The 25,936-nt window shown below is 42.0% G+C and overlaps 1 protein-coding gene across 1 annotated transcript in view; it reads left to right on the top strand.

Moving 5' to 3' along the window:
- Positions 1 to 539: 539 nt before the first annotated feature.
- Positions 540 to 25,936, top strand: part of VEGFD (vascular endothelial growth factor D) — a 30,489-nt gene continuing 5,092 nt past the window's right edge. Inside the window, exons 1-4 of the mRNA XM_058018370.1 lie at positions 540 to 933; positions 17,916 to 18,126; positions 22,098 to 22,288; positions 24,640 to 24,788. Coding sequence (XP_057874353.1) covers positions 844 to 933; positions 17,916 to 18,126; positions 22,098 to 22,288; positions 24,640 to 24,788 — 641 coding nt within the window. The 5' untranslated portion in view covers positions 540 to 843. The remainder of the gene's footprint in view (positions 934 to 17,915; positions 18,127 to 22,097; positions 22,289 to 24,639; positions 24,789 to 25,936) is intronic.

Genomic DNA, 25,936 nt, shown 5'->3' with positions numbered 1-25,936 from the left:
TTAACTTTGCTTTTTAAAATTTTATTCAGAAAGTCCTCTGACACATGAGATAGAACACATGAAAGAAAGTCTTTCTCTTTTTTTTTCCTGCCCTCTTTTTTTTTTTTTCTTTCAGAGAAGTAACATAAAATATGTGTGTGGTGTAAGAACGTGTGCTAAAGTTTCATGTTTCAGGTAATCTCCTTTAAAATAATGGCAGTCTAGATTGCATCAGTTAGTTTAAAAACTGCTATGCTATTGGTAGGAAGAAAATGGGATTTGAGCCAAAATTTGCCTGTGTTACTGCCAAAGTCTGTATCAGATTTAAGACACATGCTTCTGCAAGCTTCCATGAAGGTTGTGAAAAAAGTTTTCATACAGAGTTGGATTACAGCTCTCGGCTCCAAGCACTGGCCATTACACTACCATCTTAACAGCCTGCTGTAACACTGAGCACAGAATCGAGCAGATTTCTTACACTTTCTGGACCACAGATGGATTTTGAATGTCTCCTTGTGTCCTGATGGAAGATATATTACCTTCATTAACTGGAATCCATACCTGCTCGCTCGTGAGTGTGTATGTGTACACATACAGATAGATATCCATTTAAAACCTTATCATGATTTTATTTCAAGCGTATCTAAGATCTGCTCTGAGAAATTACATTCTCTAGAGGAACTTACAATTGTTTTGAGCAGCAAAGAGACAGATATTTACTCTCAGATGTTGGAATCCTTTGTGAGTTTATGAGAGAAATTCTGGAAGCTTTTCTGTGTTGGTGGTAGAGAAATGCCTTTGGAAAGAGACACTTCCAGCTGTACAACAACGACTGCGCAGTAACCTGTGGATTTAAACATCAGAATGTACAAACCGTGGGCAACTGTGAATATTTTCATAATTTCTTTTCTACATCTGCTGCAAGGATCTGACTATGAGAATGCTTCAGTGAGGGTAAGTGAACTTTATTTACTGTGATTCTTATTAATACAAATTTCCAGAATTAGCTGCATTTAATGTGCAAGGTAGTAGGTTTCTTGCTGTTTTGGTAATGGATTGTTAGTTTTTTGTTTGGTGATGGTTTAGTTGCAGAAATGTTTAGCAGCCATAGAGGAAAATGAATCTACAAAGAATTTAAATCCACATTCTCTGTTTAATATTTTATTACTTTTTTTACTAGTTATTAAGTACTTGTTGTATACTTTGTTCTTGAGTTAAAATTTTAGTTTCAATCATGGAAAATAAAAGAAAATTCTGAAAAAGCAGCATGAGTCAGAGTATTTAGAATATTTGGTAAATACACTTTTTTATTTCAGGTATTTATAACTGCAGGAATTATTATGCTGGCATTGAAATTTTCCCTGTAAGAACACGTGTTCATCAGTTGTTCACTTATCTGTTTGGCAGATATCAGAAAAACATTTTTCTTCATTAGAAAAAGTTATATAGGATTTTAAAATAAATAGCAATTAGTAATAATAGAGCATATTGCCTAGAAATTAACTTTTCTTTTGAATATAGTACATGAAAAAAAATTTAAGCTGAACCCCCACCATGAGAGCAGGATTTTTCAGATCTGGCTTTGAGACAATGTGAGAACATCCATGACAATCATTTAGAAAAATCAGAACAAAAACTGGAACAAGTTTCTACATGTGCAGTCTGTCCAAAAATGATTAATTGTGTGTGGTCCAGAGCAAATTCTTTGTTTTTCACTAGCAGAGCAAAACAAGCTAATATTTTTATTTTTTTTTACTTCAGAAAACCTCCTGCTTGCAAGCAATGACCACACACTATTCTGTGAGCCTGCTGCATGCTGACCTGTGCTTTAGGAAAGAAATGCTAAGTTGTGTGCCTAATTGCAGACTGCTGCTGCCAGCCCAGTAAGTCGGCAGTGCTGAGCAGTGTGTGCCTCGGGATGACTGATGCCTGCTGACTGCTCACAAGCTTTTAATTTACAACCTCAGCAATCAATGCTTTGAAGGCATTAGGACCAGAGTAACAAGCCTTGTTTAATACATTAACTGTGTGCACTGCATGACAAATCACTGGTTTTGTACCTGCAGGAATCACTTCATTTAAAGCAGAACGTGCTTCCTAACACAGAACAGTAACCATTTCATAATTGGCAGGGGTGATAATTCTAGCCACATGTGGGATGCAAGTTTGCTCAGCACAATAGTAAAACCACTAGAAAGCCCTTTCATTGTAAACTTTGAATCCATATCCACTTTGCCTAGAGTAAATGCAAGAGCTCTTCTTGCTAGCTTATACTGGCTTACAGTTCATTCTCTGTGACAGGATTGTCCATCCAACATAGGTGCAATTGTGATTATTTTCACTGAAATTTGGTGACCACTGTCAAGCTGCCTGCTTAGCCACAGGCTTCTGTTCTTGAAGCAACTCACAGAGAGTTTCCAAGACTATCTTAAAGGAATCTTACAGGTCACACTCAAAAAGGTATCACACTCAAATGCTGTATTTCACTTGCATTGGCTGCTGATTGCCAAAAAGAAAAGACTGCTTGTTCTGGCTCCTTTGGTATAGACAGAGGCTTTTGGCTAAACCATTTGTTTTTCTTTTAATGTTCTACATAGAGTGTTGGCTTTCTGGGCTGTTTTCTCCTGTATGAACTGTGGGCTTCTGTGTGTGTACACATATGGAAATACACCACAGAATGTACTTCATTTTACAGTGTTGGATGGCACATGGGGTTATGATTATTTTTACCATTTACACCTCAAATTGAATCTGCAGTACACAGAAATGATGTATTGCATTCCCTTACTTACCCTACCTTGTTTTTTCAAAGCTCTTTAAGATAACAGCAACATTGCTTGGATAAAACCCACAAGGTCAGGATGCAGCTAATACACAACTGATGAGACCTAGGAAGGGTTAAGCACCAGCAACCTGCTCTGCCCCATTATATGAATCCAAGCTAGGTGAGCTCTGCCCAGGACACCTGACATTTTAAAGCTCTTTATGCTTCAAACCATCAGGGAGTGTCAGTGTGGTATCATGCAAGAGTTTCAGGGGGCTAAGGGTTTAAATACTTTCTTTTCCCCTTCAAATATCCTGATTAAAGGTATGAATGTTAAAAAGCTTATGTACAAGCTGCTGTGATCCAGCATCTCCATGGCAGTTGGCTTTTCCTAACCCTTCAAAAACTCCATCCTCTTCTGAGCACATGAATCTCTTTTCCCCACCATGTACATGTATTCCTCGCCTGCCAGAGATCTTCCTTCCCCTCTCCATTCCCAACCTGTTCTGCTCCCAGTACTTGGCCTGTGTTCCCTCACCTCCAGGACTCAGGGACTGTTTTCCAATTGGTCTCTTTTTTGTGCTATCCAAGTGTTAACCTCCTTCCCACTTGCTTCCTCCTGGATGGGGACATCTTTCTTCTGCCACAGACCCTCAGGAGTTTTGTCCAAGTTCCTCAGCAACAGCCCTAATGGACACTTTTGTTTTCCAGTCATATCTGACCATGGTTCCCCCTTCCCTTCTCCATCCATAGCTTCCTTCTTTGTCTCTGCGGTTTTAACTGCCCCAGCTTTCCTTTTCCTGACCCATTTCTTGTCCTGATCTCCAAAGATGATCTCAGCCTCCTTGGCCAGGCCTTGCCCTCCTCCATGGGTATTCATTTCCCTCCCTCCCACAGGCAAATCCAGCAGCTCCCTGTCCCTGGATGCCAGATCCCTGTGGCCTGAGGAGGAAGAAGGGAGGTCCTGTGCTCCCAGCCCCATAGGCTGGTCCTGCACCCATGGGTGGCCTCCACCCAGGTCCTGCTGTGCTCCTGAATGGAACCAGCACAGGACGCGACTGCTGCAAAGCGCTGGGAGGGCTATGTGGACTTTTTTCAAAGATAGCAGTGTACACATCTGAGCAAAAAAAAGGCTCCTCAGGTGTCAAAAAAAATCACATCTGTGATTCACAGTAGGGAAACAGAATTTTTTTTTCACAGATAAAGGAAGAGCTTCATCCTCCACTGCGGTCACCATTTTGACAGAGAAAGCAAAAAAATATTAAAACAATTTTGAGGCAGACGTCTGGTATGGAAAGTTTCAGCCTGAACATCAAATGTATGCCAGTCAGAAGCACAAGTGGAGCACAGGCTCATGGTGGGAAGCAGTGAGCAGCCTCAGACAGGGGCAGCACATCCTAATCCACACAGGTGTCCAACAGGACTTGGCTCCAGAGCTGAACTGATGTCAAGGGTGGCCCTTGCCTTCCAGTGGCTTGGTTCAGGATGCCAACCTAATATATAAAGTCCTCATGGAAGAATTAGATTTCCACATGGGTTTTCTGAAGACTGAGAATTATTTTTATAAGGTTTTTTATCATCAGGAAATGCTTTGAAAATTCCTATTGAAGTTCTTGTCCCGCCAGTCTCTTACGTTTTGGAACCTCTCAGCTAGCGAACCGCAAATTTCACTGTCTCTCTTTCTGTCTCTCCCCCTCAAATTTTTCCTCTCCTAGAGCAGAAACAGACATAAAGTACTTTTTCCAGAATTTTAAAATTAGATGTGAAGAGCTATGTCCTATATTCATCAGAGCTGAGGCAAATTTTTTGCCAAGCAAAGCCAAGGATCCATCAGAGCTGCTTCTGCCTTCCAACACTAAAACTGCCTCTCTAATGGGGCAGCAAGTTTTGATCTCGGAGAATTAAGATCTCATTGCTTTCCTCCTCAATTCTGCTGCTTCACATTATACTAATAAAGCATTGGGGGACAGGCAAGAGAAAGGAAGAACTGTTCCAAGTTAAACAGACTCAGAGCCTTTTCCTTTTGCAGAGGTGTTCTCTCCATGTTGAACCCTCCTTTGGTTTTGTTAGAGAGAAACCCACAGTGAACAGGCCTGAGGACTGTCTCTGAGCTACAAAGCGGCTTTCTGATCAAAAGACCAAGGGTGGGCTTAGCTGGGAGGTAAACACGGCTGCTCTCTGCTACTTGCACTCCTTTTCCACAGCTAAATCTTTTCTACTTCTGCACTAAACATTGTTCAAGCCTCCTGTGGTCGCTCTTGCTCAAACAGATCTTCTTCATCTCCTACTGTCCCTGTGAGCTGCGCTCTCCAAACACAGCTGGTGCAGAGTCCTTGTCCACTGGGGAGAGGGAAGCGGCGCTTCCCCACGCTCCTGAGGCCTGGACCACCTCAGTGGAGAATGCCTTGCCCTTGGGAAGGCATGGAAATACTGGAGAGCCATCATACCATGCAGAAGAGATCAGGAAGCTCTTTACATCTCCTTTCCTAGAGCCAGCTGCAGTCTGTCTGTCTGTACAGCTGAAACAGAGCTCTGTGAGGAAACCTGAGCAGCAGAGCTGGCTGTAAGCTTTTGTCTCTGTAATTATAACTGACACTGGTTATCAGACAGATCTTCACAGCTTTCTACAATCTGCTAGCAAATGTTGCTCAGTTTCTAGAACAGTTAGCTTCTAACAATAGTCTGCGTCATGGGATCTCTTCCTCAAAGGCAACTCCTGAAATTCCAGCGAAGTGCTCAACTGTTAGAAAACGGAACTTGAAATGTCATTGGGAACAATTTCTCTGTTTAAACTGGGCTTTTCATCCTCAAATCCAGCTTCCTTTCAAGGTTAGGAAACACTTCTAAACAAATATTATGAGATTGTGGTTTTCAGAAGTATTTAATTCTCCCAGTTTTTTCTGCTGCTTTTGATTCTCTGTGATTATCATCTCTGATAGGCACAATGAGCCAAAAATGTGCGAAAATTTACTTACAGCATTCCTTCAGAAATGATTGTGCTTTTTCTTCAGAAGGGAGAAGCTATCAGGGAAGTTGTGAGGAAAGCCAATTTGTTCTGCCTTATCTGCTACTGTCTTGACAAGGTGCACTGAAGGCAAACAGAACAATCCTGTATTGTTTTCATGCCACAGAGCATCCGTCCTTGGCTCTTATCAATTTGGAAAGGCAACTACTAACACACTGCTACTTTATCAGGAACAGCTCTCGCTCATGAGAAAGAACAAAAAAAATCCCTCCCAGCTGCTGATCCAATCCAGTCCATCTCAGCTAGGATTTTAATGTCTGAGGACAGAGCAGAGCTTGGAAAAGTACACCAGCCTGTGTAGATTATTCAGATGCAGCATTTGAGAGACCAAATTATCAGCTGTTTGAAATTAAGCACTAATTAAACTTTGCCATCAGTTGCAGCTCACATCTTAAAGTCTGTGGGACCAAGGGGAGGCAAGAAGGCAGGTTCAGAGGGCAGTGGGCCATAATTTTGGTGATCTGAAAGCAACAAAAACAAGCCATCAGCTCAGGCGCAGCAAGTGTTGCTTGTTTCTGTTTCTGCAGTGTACTGGTGCTTTCTCCCCACAGGCATTTTTGTTGTTTATAACCAATGGTGTGGTGGGATCAATGTAGGCTCCCACAGGGGGCAAGCAGAGAAAAGATCTGCCTGAAAACAGGAAAGAAAAACTGGTGCAAACTCTGGCTGGTGAGAGCTCTGCCATGGTGTCTGCAGTTTTCATTCTGATCAACACTGCTGCTATTCCAGACAAGGTTTACTTGGGTCTTATCTCCTGGGGACACCATACTGGCATTTGAGAAAAATAAATGAGGTACAGTTTTTGTAGGTGATAACTTCTTTATTCTAATTCCTGCTCAAAAAAATATATATATTTTATAGTTTTCACACAGTGGGATCTGTGACTCTTTTAGGCCTTTCTCTCAGAGCACCTAAGTCCAGTTCCAAAATTGGCCTTTGCCCTTTCTTGGACTTGGCTTTGAGACCATCCTGCTGAGGGGGGAAAATGACCTGAGCTATGCTGCTGCAGGGAAGTAAATCTGATAAGGTAACTTTCCTACAGAAACACTTATTCCTGAGAAATTTCTCATTCCTCTCACTATGTGCCATTCCCTTATCTACTTCTCCACCTGCTTCCTACCTCCCCAGCATGCTTTGCAAATCATCATACATCTTGCTGGGATCTGAGGAATGCAAACAAAATGCTGAGTGCCCCCACTATAGCTGCACAGAACCCCTTTGCCTATGGGAAGACCAAACAGAATTTTTTTTAACATACTGGTGAAAGAGTGATACACGGGCTTCTGCACCAACAGCAGAAGAACAGCACAGGCTATTTTGGCTTTCTTGCATTAAGAAAAATTCGGCTTCCTTGCTTTGTGAAGGACAGCTGAGTATTTTTTGTGTTTTTTGCCCAAATGTGAGTTAAGGTGTGCGAGCACTCGGTGGTAGGACGCCATCTAGGGTCCCTGTGCTTCCACAAAATCCTACTGAGCACAAACAGCGTGGAGCTGGACTCCTGGGATGTGGCAACCCAGTGTGGGCACCACGTGAATGGCTTTGGAAAGGGGTGAGCACCCTGCTCACCGTCGGGATGGGTTTTTCTGAGCCGTGCTTTCATGGGAGTCGGGCTGTGCTGGGTCTGACAGCGCACGGTCACCGGCTGCGCTGGGCAGGGAATTCTATCTGAGTCACCGTGAATTGCAAAAAAGTTGCATCATGTTACTATATCATATGTCACTTTGCACACAGGGAATGTGCCACAAAGACAGGCAAAACTTCTCACTTTAATTAGCAGCATGACTCAGAAACCATGTTAGGATACTTTTCTGAATTGCTAGGGAAATATTACTCAAGAAAAACTACAATTCCAGGAAAATGTGTGCGTGTGATTGGGGTAACATAAGTTCATCCAGTGTTGGCAATGGCTTTGCTTTGTGAATGACATTTTGAAACCCAGCTGTCCAATTGGCTAGCCATACCTCCAAAACATTTATTAAAGTGTCTTGGGGAAAGCCCAAAAAACAATGAAAGCACTAACTGAAGGACCTTTCGTCACATTAAATAATTTTTTCAAATATTAAAAGAACACATAGTCATCTGATTTCATGCAGGTCTCTGTTACTGAGCCATTCCAAACTCACTCTCCAAACCCCAGTGACTTCCAAAGAATGGGCAAATATCAAGAGACAGTGACTACAGCCTGGACACGCTCTTTGTAAACACATTTAAGATGCTATTTTTGATGTGTGCACCCTGTCATAGTGTTGGGCCAGCACCTAACCTGGTGTACAGTGAAGTGATAATGTTCTAGCTGAGCTCTCTCTTGAGCAGCACATCTGCCTCAACACATTGCAGCAATGCAAGACATTTGAACAAGCTTATAAGCAGAAGCTCAGAAAATGTACTTTTAGACTCCCAAAGCTGTCAGCAGAACTTAGGATATATCGGTGAGTTACCACACTGGACATTTATGACAGATCATCTGTGTTTTTTCAGTTACCAAATGAATGTACTTTGCCTGATCACTGTAGGAAGGACCTAAAGGTAAACTCTCAATGTAGTTGACCAGGCTTGAACAGGAAAAAATCCATAACTTAGCAGACCAAATATTTTCTTTCAAATACTGTTGGAAACAAGGTGACCCCTGTGGCAGGGAGAAATGATGCATCTGACTCCACTGATATCAGAAGGCCAATTCATTACTTTATTATGCTATATTATTCTATATTATATTACACTGAATCTCAACTGAATCTGCACAAGCACCCAAGTCAACTCCACTGCACAGAATCTCATGACTGTCAGCCAACAGTCTCAACACACACAGGATTCAATTGGTCACCGAATCACAACACTCACACCAGAATCCAGGTACCAATTCCCTTCAGGTAAACAATCTTCCACAATGCATTCCACTTGTGAACAACAAGAGGAGCAGAAATTGAGATAAGAATTGTTTTTTCTTTCTCTGAGGTTCAGAGAATGTGAATCCCAGAAATACCCTTGGGAAGTTGTGTCTTTCTTTTCTCTGTGAAGAGAAATGTAGCCACAATACACCACTGCAGCTTTTCCATTACTGCCAGCAAGCTGATGCACAGTGGATGCTGTTACCTTCAAAATCATGATTGGAGGATGTTTCCTATGAGAGCCAAAAGACCTGGCTGTGGGAAGAAGCATCTGTTTAATGAGAGTGACAAAGCTGATACTCAAAATGTTTATTGGCTGAAAGAAAAGTGCCTCAATTTGGTGTAAAGACCTAACTGGCTAAAAGTATATAGTTCTGAGAGCTATTTTGATAAAATACTATCAGTCTCTGCTGATAGTATATGTGTGTATATATATATATATAAAATTATATGAATATTCTGAGATTCGTGCTTCCAGAAAAACATGACCAGTTCTGATGTTTTAAGTTATTTTCTTTCAATATTTTGGTTTATTCAAGAGAGAATACAGCAACCAAAATATCTCATCTCCAAGGATTTTTATAATGTAAGCATGCTACTAAAGTGCAAGAAGTCTGATTTGTTTGCTGTAACACTACAAAAGATGTATTCTAGTTAAAAGGCCATTCAAAATATAAAACAGCTGTTCTCTTGAAGCCCCAGAGAAGTTAATATGATTTACTTGTGAAAAAATATCATCTTCAGCTAAAGTAGAAGCTGTTTCATCATCACCTTGACCACCAAGTTTAGAAAATGGGTAATTAGGTCTCCTTCTTCAGTGGAAGTTAAACTGGAGACCAAGAAGACAGACTCTCAAGAAGAAATATCTGGAAGGAGCTTTTTACCACACTGAACATGAGGTGGAGCAGTCTTGAGCTTCCTCCTCCTCTGGTGTTGTGTCTGTCAGACCATGTGCTGGCAGGGTTTTAGCAGAAGAGGCCCTCAAACATCCCAAATGGATCAGTGAGAAATGGGACAGCCTCAGGTCAATGTCCCCCTGTCAGCCCTCTGCCCCCTCAGACAACACCTGGCCACACTGTAAGTTGGACCATTTTTTGTTCCTCCCCACCCCACAAGTGACATGTCTGTCAGTCCTTCTTTGTGTGCTCTGGCACAGTAGAACTCTACACTGCTCCTCTCACAGGCCAGGGCTCTCTGCAGCTTCCCTTCCAGCAGCCGTGGCACACAGGAGCTCAGGATGGAGTGCTGTGGTCACAGTCACCCTCTCCTGAGAGGATGCACTGCCCAGGCAACCCTCTCTAACTCTCAAGGCAGACTGCAGAGAGGTTTTGCACAGATTGTGGGTGAGGGAAGCAAAACTTTCCTGCTCCTGTTCTTCAGTCCTTGAGCTTTTTCAGGGAAGAAGTTCCATCCCTTTGTGTATTTTTTTGCTATATACTTGGACAATACAGCTGCATGCTTTCAATATAGCTCTCACTGGAGAAAAAACCCTCTTTAAAAAGTGACAGCTGGAAATTTGTCTCGCAGGGCCCAAACTTGTCCCCACTATAAACAGAACGCCCTTTCGGGTTATTAATGTTGTAACAGTGATGATCAAATGAATGTTCAGTCTGGACAAGGCAGTGCACTGAGAGAGATGAAACATTTTTAGAAGATATTTGAGTATTTGTTTACAATATTTTGAAGTACTGCATGCTCCTGAAATTTCATCCATGCTTTTGAGATAACAAAGACTGTAATAGCCACTTAAAAATCCCATGACAAGCCCACCATGTTCCAGAGAATAATTTTAGTAGGAAGTCAAAATATCTAATTGTTTTGTCTCTCTATGGTCATGTTCACTATAATTAAAAATAGCTTATTTATGCACTAATAATGTACACTGATGCTTCCAGAGGGAATATAGCCAGGGATGCAAGTTCATATATCAGAAGTTCATAGCTGACAGAGAATCAAAAGTATGATTTTACTGGAGCTGTTGAAAAGTAAACGCTCTTTCTCTCCTTGGAAATGAAATACAAAGTGATGATAAAATTACTGCATGCTAATATGTGTCAGACACGTGGCAGGGTTAGATGCCTCATGATGGATATTTATGGGGTGCTGCAGTTGCTTGTTGATAGGGCAGTAAGTCACTCCTCCAAGCCTCATGTTTTCAAACTGCAGAAGATTCTCTCACTGTTTTATTTCCTGTTATGCAACACCCCAAGGGTACAAGATGCTGTATTATAGACAATATTTGTTATTATAAAATTTGGCAGTGGTTGAGCCCCTGCTACCTAAAAATCATGGCTCTTCACGCTGAGTGATATCTTCTGTGTTTCCTTGGTTCTCCCTTTGGATGAGTGCCTTCCTCTCTTTTCTCATATATTTTGCTTTGGCTATAGACACCAGGTTAGCTATCATCTCTTCATTCTGTGTTTTTACCTGACTCCAAACTGATAGGAGACACAATAATGCTAAAAATACTACTAATAATGATGAAAACCCTCAAAAGAGTTCTTCTTACTGCACAATCTCCACACAAGCTTGTCATTCTTACCAGGAAAATGTAGTTCTTTGCGTTGGCATCATAATGGCAGGAGCTGCTTGGCATTTTCTTGCCAAGAGAGAACCAAACTTTTCCATGGAAACTCCCTTGCAGTTCCTTGGCCACATCAGCTCACAGTCTGTGAGCTGGGAGCCACAGCATGGCTGGGGAACTGCACCATGGCTTTGGGGCAGGGAATGGAGTGCTTTTTCCTGCCAGCCCCAGGCCCTTCTGACCCTGCTGCAGCTGCACATCCTGGATGGTTATATCTGTGTACCTCATAAATTGCTTGTGCTTTTGATTAGGAGAGGTTATTTAATCTCATTTGACTACTCTCAGCTGAGTGGGATTCAGTCTCCTCACTACAGCTAAGCTGGTGATCTGCCAATTCATCCTTCAGCATCAGTGAAGAGGCATTTTGGAGGCAGAGATAATTCAACAGGCTTTAGAATGGGATGAATGTTCACCTAGTGGCCCTATTTTTCTCCATTATCTATGAGAGGAGTCTCAGATAAAGAGTTCATATTCATTCAGGTAAATAGAACCATAGAATCAGATTATTTTTTATTTTTGAAAATTGTGGGGTGGCAGGGAGCTGTAGGCACTCTATCTCCACAAGATGAGCCTGCAGCTATAATCAGTTTATACACTGTAAAATCACCTTGGGGAATGCATCATGGAAGAGAAAAGGTGGTTGTTTTCAGGTGTAGCATGCATAGAAGCAAAATTCCTTGGTATTTTCTTGTGGTGATGAATCATCTACCTAGTATTTAAACTGGTTTGAATCTAGTTCTGAGATTAGCCTTCAGGCAGCACTGGAACAGGGAGAATTCACTTTCTGGTTAGGTGAATTCTGGCATCAAGTCTTTGTCTTCTACATAACTTCTCTTGACCTGAATGCAGTTGCTGCAGCTGCATAAAGCACACAATGCTGGCATAAGGGTTCAAATGTGCTCACATGCTGCCAGCACTCTTTGTGTTCAGGTGCCCTCATTTTGAGACAAAACTTCCACCCCCCAGACTGGTTAATTTTGAAAGCTTTAGTCTGACCTTATCTAAAGCCTGTTTGACCAAGTTTTGATACAATGGCATTAAGAGAATCATCACTGTGCTATGCAGCTACAATCTGCTTTTACTGGCAAGATAAATCTGTTACCTTCTTTCTATTGCTTAGCTGCTGAGGGGATGGATCATAAAACAATGCAAGGTTATCAAGAGGTTCCTTAATCATTTGTCCTGGCCCCAGACACAGTGGTAATGCTGAAAATTTCCATTGGTATTTACGCAGCACTTGCCATGACAGTGTCTGTGACCCTAACTCAGAAAAACATTCCTTATCAGAAGAATTCTTACATGTGTTTAGCTTTAAGCAGAGGTTTATGTCCTATTGTAGAGAAAGACTGTGAGACTGGGGCTTAAGGAAAGTAATCATGTGTAAAGCTTTCAGGATATATTTCTTGGGTCTGTGAGCATGCTTGAGTACAGAGTGAAATGCAGGCAGATTGAGCAAAATATAAATTTCTATCAATTTTTATTTTTGCCTTCCCATGCACACTAAGTATTATTCATCTACATCAATGCAGATCATTCATGCATGTGTTTTCTTAAATACAACCTCATTTGTTTTTATGGTATAGGTCCTCAAATAAATTTAGGACCTTAGCAGGCCTTTTTTTGACTGTTGTACTCCACATCTTTAATCTGTTGTTCAAAATACCTCCAGGAGCTCTTGAAACACATTGTTAATGCTGCTGAAAAGAGCAGCACATGTCAAGGAAAAAACAAAAAGAGTTCTTCAAAGATAGGTTCTGCTGGCTTTCTTAGACATGATTTTGATTTATTTTTCCTAAGCAGGAAATTAGGAATTTGTCAAGGATGGAGAAGAGATGCAAACTGCAGAGCTGTAGCCCCTGCAGGGTATTGACCATAGGGTATGGTCAATACTAATAGTCAAGAAAGAGCCCAGTTTGAACAGGGCGGGCTGTCTGTGGGATTGTGCATTTGTATGACATGATGCATAAGCCAAACATTGGACTAGCATAAATCAGTGGGGAAATGAACTCAGTGGCTGATTTTAGTCAGTGTCCAAGGTGGGAAAGGCCACTGAATGTATCACTGCTTTTTCTCTTGTTCCTTTCCAGTGCTGACTACTTTTAGGGTTTTTCTGGCATCTGAGATTACTGGGAAAAAGATAGATAGCCCATTATGGTTTCTTTTGGAAGGACAAGAATTGTAATTATCCAAAAATCACAATGGTAACTCGCGTTATCATTTCCTGATGATTGTTCATTGCCAAAATAGAGGAAAACAGATATTCCTCTTTGAATTGAAGAATAATTTTGGAACATATGAGAGGTCAGTGTTTTGAAAAACATGTGACTTCAGTAAATTAGGAATCTGGTTTTTATTTTGGGGTATGGGATCTCTTTTTTGATAAGACACTTAGAAAAATTACACTAATAGCTGCAGAAAGCTGAGGAGATGAGAATGAACTACTTAAACCTGCTACTTTGATATTTGTTATTGATAAATTCTGCTCAACTATTTCTCACAGGGAATAGCATTATGTCTCTGGTGGACTATGGGCTGTACATTGATGAGTACTGAAAGTTTAGGACATCTGGAGCTCTCCAGTAATATGGCTCCAGAGGTAATTTTTTCATTTGGGAGCATGGAAATGGCATTGCCATGGTCCTTTACCAAAGAACCCTTGTCTAATTTGTTTTTCTCCCAACTCTTAATGAATATTTTAAGGGACCAGAGTTCATGGCTTTGCTCCATATGTGTACATGCCAAGTGCAGTGAAGTTCTGCTCCACATCTTTGTTGCAACCATTACAACCAACAACTTCCACAATGGTGACAGCTCACCTCAGCTGACTACTAAAATCTGTGCCAATGTGAAGGAAAGTTGGATGGGGGCGTGGAAGGGGAAAAAAAAGTGATGTTCCTCTAGACTAGGAGGCTGAGCAGCTCAGCCTGAGATAGGTTTCACTAGACTCCCTCCTAGCAGAATATGGGGAAAGCAGTGAAAATAATCAATATCAAAGCACAGTGGGATCCAAGCAGTTCAAGATGTTGAGAGCAGAGTGGAGAATGGGAAGGGAACCTGGAAGGAAGGAATGTAGTCATCAGGGAAAGACTGAAAAAGGGAGGTAGGGATATCTGAAAAGTGGGAAACAGCATGTGCAGATGGCTACAGTCAGGGGAAGCTATCAATGGTTCTGTTCCTCTTTTGCTTTTTGTGAGGAGCTGGATCTCCCAGAAATGTCAGTGAAATGCCAGTCTGTCATCTTTGTATCTTTCCTCTGCTCTGTGGCTGAGTGAAGAGCTCCCCTCTGTTCAAATGCTGGTTTTAACTGCTTTCCACTTGCTATCAAAGTGAGAGGGCATAAAGTCCTAAATCAAATGGCAGGAAAGTTTGGGACTCTGTTGAATCTAACACCCTCCTCCATTTTCATATTTTGAAAGATTTATTCACTTTTCTGTCCAAAGCTGCACTCTTCAAAGTAGGTCTTTTCAGTCAGCCACAGTATGTCTGTATCTAAACAGAACTTGAATTTAAACAGCAGTAAATGAAAGAAGTCTCCAGACCTGCGTGGTGCCCTATGGCACTTCATCCATGGTATAATCTGAGACTGTAATAAGTTCTGTGTTTTTATTTGGTGCTGTCCTTTTCAAAATAGTATGACCAGAATTGAACACTTTGGAAAGATTTGATGACAATGATCCACTTGCTGCAGCTGTGCTGTAGGAAGAGCATGGCCAGCAGAAGCAGTTCAGGCTGTAGGGCTTTGTCCTGCTGATGGAGCTGATGCACCTTCTACACTTTTCATTTTTTAAGCTTTTACTTTTCAATGCTTTAAAGTTGTGGGCAGCCACCTCTGTGGTCAATATGTATTACAATGAGGATGTCCTCCTAGTGGCTTATCTAGCAAGCTTTTAGAACAAGGTTTTAGATAAGAGCATTGTAGTAGTCTCAAATAAATCAAAAGAAACACATAAGGGGCTTTTCACTGTTCCTGTTTTGACACTTAGCAAGATTGGAACAAAATTTGGTGCTTCTCTTCAGATGTTTTATGTCCCAGATAGCTGTGTTGAGATATGCTTGACCAAAGATCTACCATACTGATACCTCTTGTGATCTGGTGAGCCTGGCCCTCCTGGTCACCCAAAAAAAAGACTTTCAGTCTAATTTCAAATGAATCATGCTCTAAAAGTGTCTATATTTCTCTGTCTTTGCTACAGAAGGAACTCAGGAGGGCAACCAGCTCATTAACAAAATAGGTGTCCCTGCTGTAAAATCCTATAACTGCTTGAGATCCAGACCTCCCTTAGACACCAGCAGTGCTTTCAGCTCACCATCTTGCCTAGTGTCAGCAATGCCCAGAGACAAAGACCATCCTTATCTCTGTAGTGCTATTGTTATGGGAAAGGGTGCCAGGAAATTCTGTACTGGATAGGGAAGAAGTTAAAAAGTCAGCTGTGAAATGTGTTCCCTCTGGGAAGAATATAAGAAATAGAAGAAGCAGGAATACAATTATTCTTGTGTTATCATGGTAGGCAACAGGCAATCCCATCAAGCTGCAGAGCTCGGATAGGTGTTGGGAAACATGGTGAGAGAAGGGGCAATAGGGCTGAATAGCTTAGGCAAGCTCATATTTTGCTCATCTAATGGTTTAGTGGTGAACACAGGGGTGGTGTTGGGTTGATGGTTGGACTTGATGATCTCAGAGGTCTTTTCCAACCTTAACAATTCTATGATTAATAAAACCTCTTGATATAGGAGTAAGAGAAATTGAGAAGCTAGTCATCCCAAACTGCTGACTTTTACAAGAAGTGCAGGGGTATATCTTCCAAGTTCCAGAATGCTATCATCTCATTTTACAGGTTCTCTGTAAATTAAATCTAGTTTAGAAGTGTTGGATGCTGATTCAGCTACAATATTCTTTTGTACTGCAAAGAGAGAGGAAAAAAGTTAATGCTTAATAGAGTTCAGTTTTGATGTCTTTGGTCCCATTACCATGCCAGTTCTGGTCCTGCACTTGCATGTTTGCAAGACCAAGGAGACAGTTTGTGAATGGGAGAGAATGGGAACATAAGCTGTGGTTCTTAAAACAAATAAGTCTTGACGCATTGACCTCAAGCTGAATTTCAGCTTTCCTGGATCAGCAAAATTCTGAGTATCTTGTTTGTAAAACTGTCTAGAAATTCAGTTACTGGTGCTAAGTATTCACATTCCTTCTGAGCTATTTGTTCATAAGTATTGAGATGGGGTTTCTAGTTTTTACCACATATGAAATGCATGAGAAATCATTCACCTATGAAGCAGCCATCTCTATTATGAAATATGGCAACTTGCTAAAGCACAATATAATGTTCTGTACGGCATAAAAGGAGAGCAAACAACTTTTTCTGAGTTAACTACTTAAGGAATTTTAGGTCAGTGAAAGGTAATTACCCAAAAATTAACTTGGCCCATGTGTACAGGCTAACATCGGTACTGTTGCAAACTAAATGCCACAGATGTCTTTATAACAAGTAACAGATGCACTCAGTGCTTGGATTTCAGACCTCATCTAAAAATCTTCCTGTTAGAGGTGGCCCTTTCCCTCACTCCTTCCCCAGCACTACACAGAGCACTCACTACTGGCTCAGGCTGCTGTCTGCTGCACACCTCATGGACAGCCTCTTGTACTACAGCTTTGCTTTAAAGAGATGGAATTTTATTTGTGACAGCTGGCACTGCAGCCCTTTGTTTGCCAGTCAAAAAATACAGTTCACTGTATGACCAGAGAGTACAGCTAAGAGAGCACCAGCTCAGTGCAACACAGACATTTACAAAGATAATCTCTTACTTGTGTTGGAGACTGCTTTCAGCAGATCTGGTGAGTCAGTGGAAATAAATACTCAATGCCTTGATAAAGGCACAAACACAGATGTCAGAAAGCAGCAGCCAAAGAAAGCACTATTGTTACAGGATGCTGAGCAATATGAAGTGTTAAACACTTATTTTTAAAGTGAATATTAACTTCAAACTGATGGTACATGTCTTTGTAGGGCACTTTCTCCAATGGAAGCAGAATGGTCAGGAGCATCACACAGGTGGAAAATGCAATGACTGTGCTAATGCTGCTGCACAGGCACAGCTCTGAGGCTGGACATGGGCAGGGCGCAAGTGGAGTCACAATGGGAGATGGCAGATGCATCCTGCACCTTGCAGCATGTTGGATGATGTGCTTGCCTGCCACATGGATGGGCCCTTATACTTTGTGCAGCTTCCAGCTGCCCCTGCAGTGGTGTCTCTTGGCTGGAAGCAGAGTTTTGGTGCCCAAGGCAGCTTGTTGCAGAGGCACATGGGCTGGGCTGATCAGCTGAACTGATCCAGGTTCCCTGTAGGATGACCTGGGATTCCCTCTGGCACTGCAGTGATGTGACCAGTGTCTGCCAGGGACACAGTACAGTCTGCATTTGTCAAATAGTTCTGAGGGCTGTGATGAAGAGGGTGAAGAAGTGGGAATCTCGCCTTCCCAATCTCTGTGGGCACAAATCCTGCAGATAAGTCTGGTGCTGGGCACTCTCAAGGCCTGGGGCAGCTCTGTGTGCTGCTGTTTTCCCAGGCACACTCAGATGTCCTCAGTAATGTGCTGCCCTTTGGTGCAAGTGCTCCACGTGCTGTGCTGGGCACAGGCTGTCAGTGCTGCCTTTCTGACGTCCCCTTTCCTTCCAGAGGACATCTCTGTCAGCACTGGAGCGCTCAGAACAGCAGATCAGGAGAGCATCCAGCCTGGAAGAGCTGCTCCACATCACTCACTCTGAGGACTGGAAGCTGTGGAAATGCAGGCTAAAGCTGAAGAGCCTGGCCAACCTGGACTCCCGCTCTGCTTCCCATCGCTCCACCAGATTTGCTGCTGCTTTCTATGATATTGACACACTGAAAGGTAGGTGCAGGTTTGTGGCCAAGTCTGAGCTCAGCTTCAAGGCTCCTCCCTGATTCTGGTGCAGTAAACTGTGAAGGAGGTAAGGGTTTCCTAGAATATACCCATATTAGAAACAACAGGGCATTTCTTTTTCATTTCAAAATTACTTTGTATAAAAAAGTTTCAGACAACAGCCTGAGTACACCTCCCTGTCATGTGGCCAAATCAGGCTTATTTTCTCTGCATGCTCTCCAAAGGGAAGATGTAGTGATGTAGTCTTCAGGGATTTGTCAGTGCACAAAAGAAAGAGAAGTCAATGTACAAAAACCAGGTCAGAATGACTGGATGAGGGCCTGGAGAGCAGCACTGTGCTACATCTCAGAACCTGCTTGCAGGCAGAAATGAATAAACTTTACTGCAGGCATAGAAATCCCTTTTTTATGAGGTGTGCTCTGATATAAGGCACTGCACCAGCAGCAGAGTCTGGGTGGGAACTGAGAGAAAGAAGGCATTGCCCTAACCTTGATCTGTTTGGGGAAGTTTCTCCAGAGAAAAGACCTCGAGGCAACCAACCAGAAACTAAAAGTGGAGAATCACAACCTACTCCTTCCATCTGGAGCAAGTCTGAATATTGCTCCTTGTAGCTGTGATGCTCAAGAGGAATTACATATTCATGGATGAAAAACAAAGGATCAGTTACTATATTTTGGTCCAGCAAATGGACATCCTACAGCAGAGCTAAACTGTATCCTAATGAAGGACAGGCTGAGATAATCTTTGTTGTCTTTATCCTGCTGTGATATTATCATATCACTTTCCTTTTGGGAAATCAGATATTACTGATCCTGTTCCAATACCACTTTTACAACAACCCCAGCCACATTCACACACCATTACTCAGCTAAATTATGTCTGAACAAAGGCCTTAAATTGCTTCTCTGAGCCACAACACAGAAATGTGTATACAAGTGGCTGTCTGAAGAGGATTTTTATATCACAGGCATGGCTTTTCACAGAAATTTTGTACAGAAAAAAAGTTAAAACAAATACACACATGAAGAACAATTAAGACAGCTTTTAATAGTGATAAACATTTTGCTTACATACCCTTGTAATTCTACTCAAAACCATTAAAAATCCATAGTTATTAGTAGTAACCAGAGTCAAGTGGTGTAATCCTCTACTCACTGTTGCTCATTTAGTGAACACCAAAACACCAACATTTCTGCAAAACTAAAACATCCCTTTTGTCAAAACAGCATGACAAAAGGAGATGTTATTAAATGTTACTGAGGCAGGGAACATTGAAATGGGCATTTTTCAATGGCAGAATAGTGTGACTCAATATTTATAGCGTAAATATTGTTCAGATAATAAGGTCACTATGACATTTAGTGTGCTGTGAATTATTTGAGATGGTCACAGGGCTTGAGCACCTCTCCTGTGAAGTCAAGCTAAGAGAGTTGGGGCTGTTCAGCCTGGAGAAGAGAAGGCTCCATGGAGATCTAATTGCAGCCTTCCAGTATCTATGCAAGACAACTGGAGAAGGGCTTTTCCCAAGGGCATGCAGTGAACCTAAAAGAGGGTAAGTTTAGATTAGATATTAGGTTGCCCAGAGAAGCTGTGGATGACACATCCCTGGAGGTGTTCAGGGCCTGGATGGATTGAATACTGAGCATCCTGGTCTGGAGGAAGATGTTCCTGCCCACAGCAGAGGGGTTGGAATTTGATGATCTTTAAGGTCCCTTCCCAACCAAAATGTTCTATGGTTCTATTTTACTATGGTCATATTGATAAAGTTTTCTTAATAGCTGTTCCAAGTTTTCTGCTTGGAACTGCTATTAAGTTGCTTGCTATTTTCCCTTTGAAAGTCTAAATTCAGACACAGAGATGTCAGCTTTCTCATTAAAAGTCAAGGTGCTGAAATTCAAGTTAAAAAAAGCCCATTGGGGCTGGCCATTCTTCCGTTCAAAGTGGAATTACTCCAGGACAGCAAGTACTTTTGTTCTAATATATTAATATGTTCAAGGTACTAAAGCTCCTTTTAAAAACCACAGGCCCATAAACATGTATTTCTTTCCCACACCCTTTCCAGTAATTAAACAGTGACCTTTCTGCCAAGTGCATCTGTTTTGTTTTAATAAAATGTTTTGATGAGAAGGCTGGGTCAAGATTTATCATTGTTTCACTAGAGTATCTTCCACAGCACTCCAAATTCCATCAGGGAAAATTCAGGACTTTGTTCCTCCTTTCTAAAGCTTTAACAATGAATTCACTGAAAGTTTGTGTCACTTCACCAAACCACAGTCTCCCCTGAGCTGCTCAGTCTCTAAGGACTGCAGCACTTTCAAGCTGGAGACTGTATCACGGACAAATTTCTCAGAAACTGCTCTGTGCCTGGTCTCAGAAATGACCAGGGTGACAAGATGAACAAGCTGTGACACTCGGTTGCTTGGCAGCCAGTTCCTGTAGCAGCCCTTCTGCTAAGGAAGTGGTTAATAAGTGAGGATGTGTGCAGCTGAAAGGTCATCACTGCTTGTGCTCATTGAAGTGACATCTGAGGTGATTACATGCACATACATTAATGAGCTTGGCAAACACTTTATTTTCTATTTTAATGTTAGGATTAGATTGGTGTTTTGATAGAACTAACATTACTCTAGAAAATTCTATTAATTTTAATGATTATTCTTCTCTTAATTTATGCCTCTTTTTTACAATTCAGACATCAAACTCTTATTTCTTGTACTCTCTGCATCACTGAAAAATTGAGCAAATCAACCATGTTGAAGGACTTTTCAGGAATAAACAAAATTATTTAAATATACAAAGTCAGTTGAAGAAAAAGTTAAAAATAACAAAAGGACAGTCAGGAATGAGAAAAACAGGTCTTCACCTGAAGGTGAGGAATAGCTTGTAAGTTAAAAGTATTCCAAGATTTCTTTTTTCTTTTTTCTCAGAACTTCTCTGTAAATGTAGGAACTTCTTTTACAATAGTAGGGAGGTGGACTGTGCTGGAAGAGAGACCTTTTTTTTAATAGTTTAAAAGTTGTTTTTCATCTTTCATAAGCCTGATGTAAAGGGTAAAGAAGAAAAATGTTTTTCATCATTTTAAGAAGAACTTAAAACATAAGCATTGATGACTCGTGAGCAATTCCATAACTTGAATCAAGTAAGCAAAAGGCAAAAAAAGGAGAGACACCTCCTGAGAAAACTCAAGACTGTATTATGTTTATTAGGTAAATGTCACTTTTTTCTCTGTCTGGCTCAGGCAGTTAATGCGTTATTCCTTCTCACAGTCAGAATTTGACAAATCAGTCAAGCCCAGTCTATAGCAATTCACAACTTGAAAGATGCCACAGTGTTCTGAACAGACGACTCACGCTCGAATTCATATTGCTGTTATTCAGCCTGAACCCCCTGGTGGTGCTGAGGTGTGAGACTGTTTGTCTTGGATTTCACTGGGCATTTTGGAAACTGTGCTCTCTGGCTGACATCCACCAGGAGCACTCAAACCCTCTGACCAGAATCTGCTAGTCATTAATGTGCTCTTGCACCAAGGCCCAGGCCCTGCTGAGTCCGTGCTGGGGTGCGCTCAGAGAGAGGATAAAGTGAAAATAAGGAAGGCTACCCAGGAGCAAGGGGGAACAGGGTGTGGGGCAGCCTGGCCAGACAGACACTGTGGAGCTGGGGAAATCAATGCAGCTCTACCTGATCTGCTGGAATTAACAGAGATTTTGCTCATTTGCATTGAAAGCTAAAGGCAGATAAATGCAACAACCTCTCTGCCGGCGCAGCTGGTGTAAGTTACTGGGATAATTTTGCACTCAGAGTCCCTCTGGTCCTTAGATTGATCCAAATAAGTGCAAATTGATCCAAGTAAGTGCAAATGGCCTGCCAGCACTTCCTTTTTATTTATATAATGCTTCTGCTTCACTAATCAAGAGGTTTAGATTTGCCATGATTGCTCATAAAAATGCTGTTTTCTCTAGTCATAGATGAAGAATGGCAAAAGACTCAGTGTGTGCCAAGGGAAACCTGTGTGGAAGTTGCCAAAGAACTGGGTACAACAACCAACAAATTTTTCAAGCCTCCCTGTGTGAATGTGTTCAGATGTGGAGGCTGCTGCAACGAGGAGAGTCTCAGCTGCATGAATACAAGTACAACTTACGTGTCGAAAACGGTAAATGAGGCTATTCATCTGTTTTCTTTTTACCCTGGCTCACCAAAAAGGGAGGGGAAGGAGGATGTTTGGTTTCTGAGATCCTGTTATGAAAGATCTGTCTGTGCTATCATAACAAACAGAAGAATTAATTCTTTATCCATGTGGAGTGAATGCAGGAGTGTACAATAGCATTTTACATCCATGTTGCATTATTAAAAATTGTTTATATAGGTGTAGAGATGGCAAATCAGGTCCTGAGAAAGTGACTGCAGGCTCATGATGATCAGAGGTTAGATTCTTCTTTAAAATATTGTCACTTGGACTGGGGACCCCTTGAGATCATTGTCTCCTGGGAATCCTCTGTATCCAAGATTTAAGCCCAGGAAATTTTGTTGTGTTGGGCCTCTGCACTTCAACATTCTCATCTGTGCCAAGAAGGCTGGCTAATAATTTTGGATGTGCAATTTTGCAAGCCAAAAAAGGAGACATATTCATGAGGAGAGACCAGATGCTCTTAATTAGCATGCCTCAGGATCTGAATGTCCCAGTTCACACACCTCTTAGGGAAAGAGAGGCACAAACCAGTAGTCAATTCTTAAATGGGTGCAACAGGCAATACCCAAGTTTTACTGAGCAGTCCCAAAAACTGAGCATAGAGCAGCCAGACAGCTTCTTTCTGCAGACTCCCACTAGAGGCTATGTACAGAGATATCTTGCTCCAATGGGTGACTGAGCAGAACTCCAACTTTAGTACTTTCAATCCACCCTGTGGATGAAACCATCCATCATTCATCAGCAATCTGGTCTAGTGGGTGGCCCCCCTGCCCATGGGAGGGGGTAAGGGGTTGGAACTGATCTTTAAGGTCCCTTCCAACCAAGCCTTTCTATGATTCTATGATTCATACCCACAGATGGAGCTCATGGCACTAGTCCTCTTTGATAAACCTTCATCTTGTGCATTCCTATTTCACTTGGCGTAATAAATGAAATTGTACTTAGGAAAAAGCCTTTTCTTCAAATCGTAATAGAGATCAAGGGCAATTGTTTCAAAAAGAAAATTGAAGCCCTTATGGGGAACAGGTCCAATTCACTTCTGTATTTATTTTGTGTTTGTTGGAATGTAATTCCACTGTGTCTGGTTGTACTGGAATATAGCTGGAGTAAAATAAATCAGGGCCTGTCCTTCTTGCGTCAATGCTCATTAGTTGCTTTCATTCCACACCAGAAGGGGAAAGCTGTTATGAGCCGTTGGCCACACACAAAAGACATCTGATCAGCTCAGGGAGCTAGGTCAGGCTAAGAAGTATTTATTTATTTATGTGTCTTTTGAGCAGCAGTACATAAGTGTGTTGAAAAACTGCAATTTTGCAGAGTGTAACATTCCTTTAGCATCCTTCAAAATAAGCATTCGCTCCAAAGTCCCCAGCTAAGTTCCATTTCTGGATACACCACCATGAGTCCAGATTTATTCATCTAATGGAATTATTTCCATATTCCCATATTAGTGAGAGGATTTTTTTCCTTGGTATAAAATATCAACTGGACGCTATTGGTGCCACCTAGTTAGACACTGCAACATGTAAGTTTTAATGCCTGAGCAGTCTGCTCAGGAATACTTAGTCCCTGCAGGTGGATGCAGCTTTAAGCCAGGACAGGCTGGCACACCAAGATGTGCCCAACGCTTTGGTTTCCATGGGAAGGAAGCTGGTTTGAGGGACAGAGGGAGTGTGGATCCCTTCAACAGCTCCTACACAGAGCTGCCCAAGGAACCAGAGCCTCCTCAAGCCCACTCAGAGATCACTCAATAATCTGGATGCACTGAAAGCAGGCTGCTCTTCTCCTTCAGCTCCTACTGTAGTCAACAGAGAGACAGTTCCAGGATGATTCCCTGCAGAAACCCAGCTGCAGCAGAATGAACTTTCCTCTATTTACTCCTGTTTCTTCCCTCTCTGAGGAGGGTGTGGAGGTTAAGTTAGGTCCCTAAAGATGCATACTGTGATTATACCCAAGGACAGTTAAATAGGTCTCTGTAAGTAGTAGAGACTCAACTGATGGTACAACCAAAACCAAAGTTCTCAATACCTACCTCTTTCCCATTTTGCCCTAGCATCCAAAAGAGGTTTTTGTGTTTGCTTGCAAATAATTTTGAGTAGCCTTGGGGGTTTAATAGCTGTAATACAGCATTAGGATGCCCATTTTGGCAAGTTCCTACCTTGATGGGCATTGCTTACTCTTCAAAACCCTCAGTGCACTTCTGTATGGTAACTTTCTCCAGATAAGAGCCGGGTGGGAATTGGTGGAAAGGAATACAAGATTTTTCTTTAAAATTGTAATTATTAATTAACTATAATGTTATTTGTGCCATCTAGCTCTTTGAGATATCGGTTCCCTTGACAAGTGTTCCTGAGCCTGTGCCCATCAAAATTGCCAATCACACGGCCTGTAAGTGCACATCAACCACCCAGCGCCAGCAGTACACCATCATACGAAGGTCTGTCCAGTACCCAGAGGAAGATGGGTAAGTTCCCTCATTTGCAAACTTCTACATACACTGAAATTGTTTTGTCCCGATTTGCATGTTATAATGGTCCCTTCTCGTTCTGTTTTCCCAACAGGTTTTCTGAATAACTTGCTTATCACTCAGGGTTAGAAAATTCACCCAAACCATGTCAATTTTAAGTGAGTGATCATCAGAATCCAACAAACTGATGGCCAGTTCAGCAGCATCTGGAGTCACTAAGATTTTTAGGTTCTTTAGCAGGGACTCAAAGTGCTCATATTGGCACTGTGCTCCACTGGAGCTATTTGTGAATGTGTGCACAAATGTTTTCAGCCTGACACAGCAGCTCTGCTCGTGCATTATTTAGCCAGGGCACACTGAGTGCTCAAGCTAAAGCCCTCTGTCACACTTTATGGCACGTTGGGTCAGAATCAATGTGAATCTTGGCTTTTCACTTTTTGATCCAGTCTTGGTCTGCATCTCTTGGGCTCGTGGGCAGGAGAAAAGTGACCTCACATCTCACTCCAAAATGTGGCATAAAATACAATTACTCCTGGTGAGAAAAGGCTACATAAATAAACAAAAACTCTAGAAACTGAAATAGCTTGAGTGACTCACTGGAAGTCAGCTCGAAAATCTCTGTCAAGCCCTTCATTTGGCATTTGGTCCCCATCACTGCCCTTGAGCTGCACATTGGGGTAGTGAGAGGTGTCATTTCAGCAAAGCCACTCCAGCTCTCCCTCAGCCTGCTGGCCACTTTGAATCCTCTTTCTTGACAAATACAGAAGAACCTCAGTCTTTTTTCAGCTTGTGAGTTTCCCCCCCAGAGCAAAGGGTCTGAAAGTCAATCTGTTCCTCTGACACTGAAACAGTCTCCTGTGCATCCATGAGCATGGGCAAATTAAACTGGAACTGAACCTCCTGGCAGCATAGCAAAATTCAGTAAAGGTACACAACATGAATACTGCTGGACAAAGACCACCCTGCCTGGGGTAAAGCTGTTTTATGGAAAAGTGGAGCTGCAAAACTGTAGCTTTTTCCTAAGGCTGTAATCTGAAATAGGTGCTAAACTTCCTTCCTGTGTCACTGGGAGCCAGAGAGCTCCCCCCTGTCATCAGAGGCACCCAGACCCCGTTCCTTCTGTTTGCAGCAGCAATGCACACTGT

This window comes from Melospiza georgiana, chromosome 2 (genome assembly GCF_028018845.1).
Source record: "Melospiza georgiana isolate bMelGeo1 chromosome 2, bMelGeo1.pri, whole genome shotgun sequence".
NCBI classification, from domain to species: Eukaryota; Metazoa; Chordata; class Aves; order Passeriformes; family Passerellidae; genus Melospiza; species Melospiza georgiana.
Note: the sequence above shows the minus strand (reverse complement) of the source record. Positions and strands in the feature narration are given on the sequence as shown.